The sequence below is a fragment of the Parus major genome, chromosome 15, assembly GCF_001522545.3.
Source record: "Parus major isolate Abel chromosome 15, Parus_major1.1, whole genome shotgun sequence".
NCBI lineage: Eukaryota > Metazoa > Chordata > Aves > Passeriformes > Paridae > Parus > Parus major.
The window spans coordinates 13514430-13524057 of NC_031784.1; the positions used below are offsets into that span (position 1 = coordinate 13514430).

Sequence of the window (9628 nt, forward strand, 5' to 3'; positions counted from 1 at the left end):
GGGGGCGGGACCGGGATTGGCATTTTTCTGGGGGCGGGGCTTGTGGACACCGGAGGGGCGGGGCTTGAGCTGGACGGGATGATGGAGACTCGCGGGAACGAGTCGGGGTCGGGGTCGGTTCCGCGCATGCGCAAATTGCGGCAGGGGGGGCGCGGGCGCTCGGTCCTGCGCAGGCGCAGATCGCAAGAGGACGGTGAGGGAGCGGCGCGGGTGCCATGGCGCGGCCCGGCGGGTTGGAGGCAGCCGAGCAGCAGCAGCAGCAGCAGCAGGTGCTGTCTCGGCAGCAGGAGCGGCACTATCGGCTGCTGGCCGAGTTGCAGGCCCTTGTCAAGGCGCTGCCCAGGTGAGCGGAGGCCGAGGACGGCCAGGGGCCGCTGCCGGTGCCCGCGCTGACCCTGTTTGTGCCCACAGTGCCTGCCAGCAGCGCCTCTCGTACACGACGTTGTCCGAGCTGGCGCTGGCGCTACTGGACGGGACCGTGTTCGAGATCGTGCAAGGGCTGCTGGAGATCCAGCACCTCACCGAGAAGAACCTGTACAGCCAGCGGCGGCAGCTGCACAGCGAGCACCGTGGTACCGGGGCCACCGTGGGGGTAGTCCCGGGCCACTGCGGGGACCGGAGAAGGGAGCACTGGGGCGACGGGCACAAGGGTGTCCGTCCTGGAGCACTGGAGGGGACAAAGGGGGTGGACAACTCAGGAGAAATGGGGTAGCACTCCAGGGAAGCGATGAGGACCTTGCTGGGGGAGACGGGCCTGGGGCATCTCTGGGGTTGGGGGGGAGGTTCGGGGGGTTCTGGGGCTGGGACATTGTGGGGGCGGTAGGGCCACACCAGGGATACAGGTTCTGGGGGGCACTGGGGGCTTGGGGGTGCTACTGGGGGGGAAGGGGGCGAGTTCTGTGGGGAATGGGGGACAGTGAGGGGGCAGGGAGTGACATTGAGGGGGTAGATTGTGAGACAGTGGAGGACACTGCGGGTGACACTAGGGGGCACTGAGGGACTGTGATGGGGACACTGCGGGCCTGGGGGTGACGCTGAGAGGGACAGGTTGTGGGGGTTTGGAGGTGACACAGGAAAGTCAGGTTTGGGGGGCCCGGGGGATGGGTTGTGGGGGCCTATAGGGAATGACAGTGCAGGTTGTGGGGAGGCCACTGGGGAGAGGGCACTGATGGCACTTGAGGCACCTGGCAGCAGTGTGCCCTCCTGAGCCCCCCATGCCCATGGCAGGGCTGAAGCAGGAGCTGTTCCACCGGCACAAGGAGGCCCAGCAGTGCTGTAGGCCCCACAACCTGCCACTGCTTCGTGCAGCCCAGCAGCGTGAGATGGAGGTGAGGGGGCTGGGCTGGGGGTGGGGGGTGCAGAGCTGTGTCCCTTCCCAGGGCTTTCACAGCCCCGTTGCTGCAGGAGCACTGCACCATCCCTGGAGGGTTTGGCTGTTCCTGCCCTGCAGCCTCAGGAGACACCACTGGCTGGCCTTGCTGACATAGACATAGATGTAGGTTCCCCACCCCAATCCAGAGGCCTCCTCCTCTTGCTCTTTTTCCCCCTCACGGTAAGGACACAAGCTCTTGCCATCCCAGGTGTGTTCTGTGAATTGTGGAAGCTCAGGAGCTTGCTCCAAAGGCAGTGCTCTCCACAATACTTTAATGATCCTTCATTATCTGATGGGTTGAAGCCTGTATAGGATAGGAAGCAAGTGATAGAAAACATGTAGAAAGCACCTGAGATCTGTCATGATATTGTAACAAGTCAAAAACAGACAATACTTGAAGCAATCACATTTTACTGAGTATGACTGATAAGGAGGAAACACCTTGAGTTTTATAATTATAGTAATAGTTTCTGAGATCCTCCCAAGGCATTTCAAAAAGATTCAGTCCCAGAGGACTTTTCTGTCACCTCTTGGTGATAGAGGCAGTTTTGTAATGTAAGAAAATGGCAAGTAGCTGGTTATGTTAATCAGTGGAGTTGAAATGTCAGGGGAAGCTCCTTTGGTCCACATAAGGTGAACAAGAACTGTTTCCTGCCTTGCCCCATGGCAAGCACCTTGTCAGTGCTTGCTGTTGTTTGATTCTTTGGTGTTTCTACATTCCTCATTTCCTGTCAAGGTGACTAAAGCCAGGCTAGACCTCTGGTATCTGTTCTTGTTACTTCTTTCTCTGAGTAACTTAGATTTGCAGCAGTAATCTCTACTGCCTGTTTTAAATGCTTCCAGTATTTCATTAAATTGCCCAAATATGTCTCACTTCTCCTTGTCTTACATGTTGTGCAACTTCCTCCTACCCGCCCTCTGCCTTTCTTCTGCTTTCCTCTCCCAGGTGTTAATAGAGTCACTTCTTTCTGTCTTTGTCCTCTGATGATTCTGCTGTAGAGCACTTTGGGAACAGATTGATTATCTCTGTTACATCTGATATGTGTCTAATTGGAGCTGCCCTCTGTGGTCAAAGGTTTCCATGGCCAGCTCCCATGAGATAGCTTGGGACTGGGCTCCCAAGGACAGGTAATACAAGATGTTTTAGGTGTTGGGCTTCTCAGTGGAACCTATGGCATTTAGAAAAGCTTAACCCATCATGCAGGGTCCATGGTCACCAGGGCTGAAGCAAAACTTGTGTGCCTCAGATTTGTTCAAGATATGGCACTTTTTTCTAACCCAGAATTAGATGCCAACACTGAACAATGTGAGGCACTTAAATCTGGGTGGTTTTTTTCCAAGCCCAAAGAAAGTCAATTCTCCACCACAGTAAGTGAAGGCAACAATGGCACATTGAGGTGGGTGGGAGGAAGGAAAATCTGGAGAATGAAGGATTTTAATCTGTCTCCCACAAAGGGAGTAAATCCCTGGACTGAAGAAAATACGAGGACAGAGCTTGCTTAGATATGTTCCTCAGCATCCTTTGGGGAAGAAGCAGTCAAAGCAGTCATCACTGTGTCTTGCCTTCTCTTGGGGCTGGAGTTGTCTTGAGTTTCTTCCTGCTTATTACCATGAGATGCTGCCCTGAATGTTTTCTCTGGAGCAGCTTTTGTATGGTCATCTTCTAGTGGATCCAAGTTCTGCATCCTCCTTAATTGCAGGTGGTTCTGTGAAGGTTTCTCACTGTAACTTGCTAATTGTGGGCTCTACACCCAGGAGAGGTTCCAAGACGTAGCTCCTTCCCCATGAGAGTGATAACTGCTCTTCGTTAGGTCACACCTTTTGCAGAGAGCTATGGATACTCTTGCTGCAGAAAAACCTCAGCCATTCCCCAGACTGTTCATGGCCAAGAGTTCTGTCACACAAATTCTGAATTTTGACCAGGAATTGTGTCAGGGTGGGGGCGTTCAGCTCCTCTCCAAGGCCTTTTTAACCACCAGCCCCTGGTGTAGGAAATCCTGGGATTTGTGACTTCTGTTTTTCTGTGCAGTGGGGATAGTTTAACCACATGGATGTTTCCAGCTGAACATTTTCCTGTGTTCTCTGTTACAAAGAGAAAGCATTGCATGAATGAAATGTTGAAACTTGTGGCTTTTCACAGTCATAGAATAAGCGGAGTTGGAAGAAACCTACAAGGGCCATCTAGTCCAACTCCTGGCCCTGCACAGACACTCCAACAATCCCACCCTGGGCATCCCTGGCAGCACTGTCCAGACACTCCTGGAGCTCTGGCAGCCTCGGGGACGTGCCCAGCACCCTCTGGGGGAAGAACCTTTCCCTGATATCCAGCCTAACCTTCCCTGACAGAACTTCATGTCATTCCCACAGGTCCTATCACTGATCACCACAGAGAACAGATAGTGTCTGCCCCTCCTCTTCCCCTTTCAAGGAAGTTGTAATATCAGTGAGTCTCCCCTCAGTCTTCTCTAGCTGAACAGACCAGGTGTCCTCAGCTGCTCTCATATGGTTTCCCCTTAAAGCCCATCACCATGTTTTTTGCCTTCCTTTGGATGCTCTCTAATGCTTTATTTATTTCTTACTTGCAGGAGAAGCAGAGAATCCTGAAGTGGTTTGGGTTGGAAGGGACCTTCAAGTTCATCCAGTCCCACACTCTGCCATGGGTGGGGACACCTGCCACTATCCCAGGGTGCTCCAAGACCTATCCAACCAGGCCTTGGACATTTTCAGGGATGGGGCAGCCACAGCTGCCACAGTCAGTGTGTCACCATCCTCACATGGAAGAATTCCCTCTTAGCATCTAGTCTAATCCTGCTGTCTCCATTTGAGCTCTTTCCCCCTTGTTGTGTCACTTTATTCCTCATCCCAAGTCCCTCTCCAGTTCTCTTGGAGCCCCTTTAGGCCCTGGAAGGGGATCCAAGGTCACACAGAAGTTTCAGCCTTTGGAGCATCTCTGTGGCCTCCTCTGGAGTTGCTCTAGCAGCTCCATGCCCTTCCTGTGCTGGGCCCCCAGAGCTGGAGGCAGCTCTGTAGGTGGGGTCTCACCTGAGCAGAGGGGCAGAATCTACCTGCTCACTCTGCTACCCACCCTACAAAAATGAGCCTGTCATTGTTTTTTGATGGGATTTGATGATTTGTGGTGCTCCCTTGCAAAGGAAGTCTGCTGCTCAGTGCAGCCTGGTGAGGTTGTATCACCTCTGCACACACATGGAGCTCTTGACCTGATCTCTGCTCTGCCTGTCCCCTGCAATCCTGCTCTCTGCTCCCATTCCTGATTTCCAGCATGCCTTTGTCATCCACATATTTCCTGGGCTTCATTTCTTCTTTGGAGGCAACACAGAGACTCTGCTGAAGTTTGGCCAGGTGTTGGTGAAGCAGGAGTGGCCATGTCCTGCTTGGAGCTATTCTGGCTAAGTCCTTCTTTCGTATTGTTCTCAGTCTGTCAAAAATAGAGCCCAGCATTCAGATCCTTTCACAAATAAATAGGATCTGTATTGGGTTTACAGCTCCAGTTACATGTTAGTGTCCAGGGAGCCATCTTGATGAGCTTCAGTGGCCTAAGTTATTCCTCCAAGGCTTCCTTCAGCCTCACCTTAGAGGGTGTCCTGGTTTAGGGCAAATTTGGGAGAAAACCTCCAATGGGCCCCCCCCCCAGGGAGCAAACCCACGTGGCCCTTTTCCCCCACCCCCCAACCGGTTCGGGAAGAGATTTCTCTGAGAGAAGTGGAAAAAACCTGTTTATTTCACAGGCACAGCACCACCCAGCACAAAAATGAACGATATCAAATTACAAAACCTCTCACCCTTCAGAAGAGATGACAAATTCAGAGGGTCTCTTTCCTGTGGGTGTTGGCTCTGTTATCAGTCCCTCTGGCGCTGGAAAATGCCGCTGCCCAGGCTGGGCTCCCGGTAGTCCACGGGTGCGAGCTCCCGGTGCTCCCCCGAGTCCCCAGTCCAGAGCAGGTTCGATTAGTTTTGGAAAAAAGGGAAAGAAAACAGTCCAGGAAGAGCTCTCTGCTCTGGCTAGTTGGAAAGCCAAGGTGATCTGTGTCTTGTTGTCTGTCTGTGCTGTAGTCAAAACTCCCGATGCGGGGGGAGAGCAAGTACAGTCTCTGATAACAGACTCGGTGCTTCTTTTCCACTCACTTTTAGTCTCAGATGGAATTTTAAGAATATAAAACCTGTGTCTGGGTTAGGTGGATGAATGGGGATACAATTTAACATCATAATCAACCCAAGACAGAGGGGCACATGGTTCTTGGGCTGAGTTCAGCCATAGCTCAGGTAGTGACTCATCAAGGAAAGCAGTTTGGACACTGATTGGTTCCTCATGGTTTTTCCTGTCCTCCAAACACTCAGAGAGTGGGCTGTTCCCATGACTTCTGTGCATTTCTTCAATGGCAGCTTTGCCAGGTGTTAATACCTGGGGCTGTGCTGGTTGCCCACTGCTATCCTTGGACTCATCAGGAGAGATTCAGGGCCTGGTTGCTCTTTCAGTAAAAAGTTGTTTCAGTAAAAGTCTTAGAGATGACAAAAAGCTAGGAAGAAGGCAGATATTTCACTCTCCCATTGACTTCTATGTTTTCCAGGCTATGGAGCAACAGATCCGAGAGGAACAGCGAATGATGGATGAGAAGATAGTCTTGGAATTGGACCAAAAAGTAATTGACCAGCAGAACACCCTGGAGAAGGCTGGGGTGTCTGGCTTCTACATCACTACCAACCCCCAGGTTGGTGTTTGGGCATTGCTGGAGAGATGTTTTGACAAGTGCCCAGAGTGACAGAACAAGGGGGAATGGCATCCCACTGCCAAAGGCAGGGTTAGGTGGGATATTTGGGATAGCCTTGTCTGGAAGGCTGGTAAGGCACAGGTTACCCAGAGCAGCTGTGGCTGCCCCATCCCTTGCGAGTGTCCAAAGCCAGGTTGGACAGGGCTTGGAGCAGTTTGAGATAGTGGAAGGTATCTCTGTTCATGGTAAGGGGTGGGAATGGATGGCCTTTAAAAATCCCTTCCAACCCAAACCATTCCATGATTGTTTGACAGTGCTCTTGGGTTAGTATCTTTAATTTTTAAAAAACTCTCACTGTAGATAAATTTGGGATGGGTGTGTCACACCGAACATGGAGCTGTAAACCCAATACAGATCCTATTTATTTGTGAAAGGATCTGAATGCTGGGCTCTATTTTTGACAGACTGAGAACAATACCATCCTTTGCCTCCTAGCTGGTGGTTGGTGTGCTCTGGACCTTCTGCTCAGTTCATAACAAAAGAGCAGAAACCCAGGTACCACTTGGCAGCATTCCCAATTTCCTGCAGTATTTTATTTCATGTGTACAATGGAAAAAACACTTTACCAACAGCCTGCAGTCCTGTGACTCAAATGGGTCTGAAAAGCACTAAAATAATTAATTTACTGCATTTATATTCAGCTTAGCTATAAAAACTGACTTCAAGACTGTTTATTAGGCACTTTGTTCATTCTTGCATGTGACTTGCTGGAGCTGATGATCTCAGGCTGTGCTTAAGGAATTGTTCCCAGTTTCCCCAGGGCATTTGCTTTCAAAACATCTGAGGAGTCACCTGAGTTTGTCCACATTGTCTTATGCCACTGCAGGAACAAAAAAACCTCAAAATTCCCAAGCTCTTTTGTAAAGCCATACAAGTTTGCAGAGAACACAGAGACAAGCTGTTCTTAACTCTGTTTTTTCAGCTGATTAAATGTCACTTTGATAAAGACCTACTGCTGAGAAAAGACAGCTTAAATTAAGCTAAACAGGCATTTTCTAACACCCACTCACATGATTCCCAGTTGTGGAACCTTGAACAAGCCTCTCATTTTTTCAGTGTTGCTATTCCCCAGCCGTATAATGCAGAGAGCCCATTCTCTCCCTCCTGCCCTGCCCTTTATGTTGTTTTTGTAAGTCATAACACTTATTAGGGCTCCTTTTTGCTGGGCTTGTGTATATTTGCCTTTAGGGTAGGTGCCAAGCCCAACCTGGATCTTGGCTTGTACTTGTGAGTGCCACCAAGAAATGCCTGCTGGAATCTGTTCATGTAGCTCCCATCAGCTGATGTGTTTCCCCCCCAGTCTGTATGAAGTGCCTCCTTGTGCAGGGGATGTATTTTTACTGAAAATAGATTTAAATAAATAGATAAAATAGATTTTTATTTCCATAGCTCCATGTCTGCAGGGCTGAGACACAGACCTATACACACGAATTATTGGCTCCACCATGTCTCTGAGCTAGATGTAACTAAAGAACAAGCAGGTGGCAAAGGAGCCGTGAGTTAATGTTGATGTCTCCACTTGATTGTGGTCCTGGAGAAGGGAGTTTTCCTGGAATAGGTAATGAAATGCCTGCAGGGAATTTGATGCACCAGCACAGCCATGTGTTGCACTTTTCTTGGATCCTACTTAGAGGGTTCCCAAAGCAATCCCTCCTCTTCCTGCCCTTCTGTGCTGGGAAGGGATCAGGGAGTTGGAGATGCTGTGGGGAATATGGGGAGGCGCCTAGAGAACCTTGTCTGGGTCTGCTGCCCCTCCTCAGCCTGCAGAACCTGCCAGCCCTCATAGCCCCTAGCACATTTATCATGGTCAAGAAGAAACAGCCTCTCTAGATCCTTAAGGAATCCTCAAGCACTGTGACAGCCATGGTTTGCAGCAGGTCTGGTAAGATGTCACTACTCCATGTTTTAGAGAAACACCTGAACAGGATGAAGCATTTGTTTTTTAGCTGCCTGGTTGATTTTTTTTTTTCCCCCCATTCCCTAAAAGCAAGAAGCTCTTGAGGAAGGGCCAGTCCTTGCTTCTTCCTGCAGCAGAGAATGGGATCATCTACTTGCACAAACATCTTTCTGCCTTTGCAGGAGCTGACTCTGCAGATGAATTTGCTGGAGCTGATTCGGAAGCTGCAGCAGAAGGAAGCTGAGGCTGAGAAGACTTTATCCTGAAACAGCAAATCTGCTGTTCAGTTCCCAGAGTTTTCCCTCTGACTTTCCTCTAAACAACAGACCGTCCATGCATTTGCTTTGTGTTGTCAGGAAGAGGCTGCAGGAGTAGAAGAAATTGCTGAGGCACTTAGATTAGAGCTGGGGCAGGCAGAGCCCAGCACAGGGGATGGTTGGGAGCCTGGGGACAGCTCTCATCCTCAGAGCAGTGCCAGCTTCATCTGGCTCAGCTGGGAGCTGATGAAGCAGGGTCACCTGCCAGGACTGTCCTGCAGTGATGCTGAGGCCATGACTGAGTTGAGCACTGAGGCAGCCCATGGAGCCCTGCTGTGTAAGGGTGACCCTGTGTTTAGATGATTTGTAACAGGGGAAAAAACAATTACAAGAATGCTTCTGTGTGTTGTTGAGGCAGAAACAACCTCTTAAACAGGCAGACCCTTCCCAGAGTCCCCTCCTCCTCCAGGCTGTTACCAGCATTATCTGTATTAGTTTATCTGTGTGCTGGCTGGCATTATCTGTATTAAAGGAGAATTTCATGCCTCAGCCCAGAGTTCCTGGACTGGTGTTTGCAGTGTTCCTACTGACTCGGAAAGCAGAGCTTTTGCTTTGTTTTTTTAAACCAGTTTCCAAATTAAGAGAAATAAAACACTTCTGGGGCTGCAGCTTTCTGAATGCCAGTGGTTGTGTTTGTCCTGACCTCAGTTGCTGAGTGTGGAGCTTTGTGGTGTGTTAGATGGAAGCTGGGAAGGAACCAGGAGTGTTTCTGAGATCTTTCAGGGTGTTGGAAGAACTTGTAGGTGGCCTTATAGTGGGGGGAGCTGGTGCTGGAGGAGACAAATACAAGATCAGATCTACAAGGACCAAGGACATTTTTGGAAATTCAGGGCTGAAGCCCCCTCCCATTTCCATCATGTGTGGGTGTTCCCTCCTCATGGGGATGCTGCTGCTGTGGTTCAGCACCTGGAGACAAGACATATGCTTGTGTGGAATCTTCACCTCCTGGATGAAAGTCCCCATCTGGAAAGCAGGCTGGTATGGGACCTGCACCACTGCAGGGTCCCCACAGAGCTCCTGGAACTGTGTTGCCTCTGGACCCTCAGGTCCAGTGTGGGAGCTCTGCACTACGCTGCTGAGTAATGGTAAGAGGCAAGGTTGCCAACATTCCCCTCTGGAGACACCTTCATCCTCCTGGAAGGACACAGGGTAGCTGCTGGTGCAGGCTGGGTGAAGTCGGCATCTGTGGCCAGGTTTGTTACCAGAGGGATTGGCAAGGAAATTGCTTCCCGAGGTGAGGATAGGGAAGGCAGGG

General features: G+C 50.6%; 1 protein-coding gene across 1 annotated transcript; it reads left to right on the top strand.

Annotated features, from left to right (window-relative positions):
* The first annotated feature begins 161 nt into the window (after positions 1 to 161).
* Positions 162 to 8981, top strand: LOC107211843 (protein DGCR6). Its single transcript, XM_015644383.1, has 5 exons — positions 162 to 343; positions 412 to 572; positions 1228 to 1328; positions 5959 to 6099; positions 8239 to 8981. Exons 1-5 carry the CDS (start codon positions 216 to 218, stop codon positions 8320 to 8322), a joined length of 615 nt encoding a protein of 204 aa, XP_015499869.1. The 5' UTR covers positions 162 to 215; the 3' UTR covers positions 8323 to 8981.
* The last annotated feature ends 647 nt before the right edge of the window (positions 8982 to 9628 follow it).

Bases quoted from the DNA above. Each gene is read 5' to 3' on its own strand.
- LOC107211843 (XM_015644383.1), top strand. From the start codon at position 216: ATGGCGCGGCCCGGCGGGTTGGAGGCAGCCGAGCAGCAGCAGCAGCAG. The intron at 1,329-5,958 runs GTGAGGGGGCTG...TATGTTTTCCAG, and splicing joins CCCAGCAGCGTGAGATGGAG to GCTATGGAGCAACAGATCCG. The intron at 6,100-8,238 runs GTTGGTGTTTGG...CTGCCTTTGCAG, and splicing joins ACATCACTACCAACCCCCAG to GAGCTGACTCTGCAGATGAA.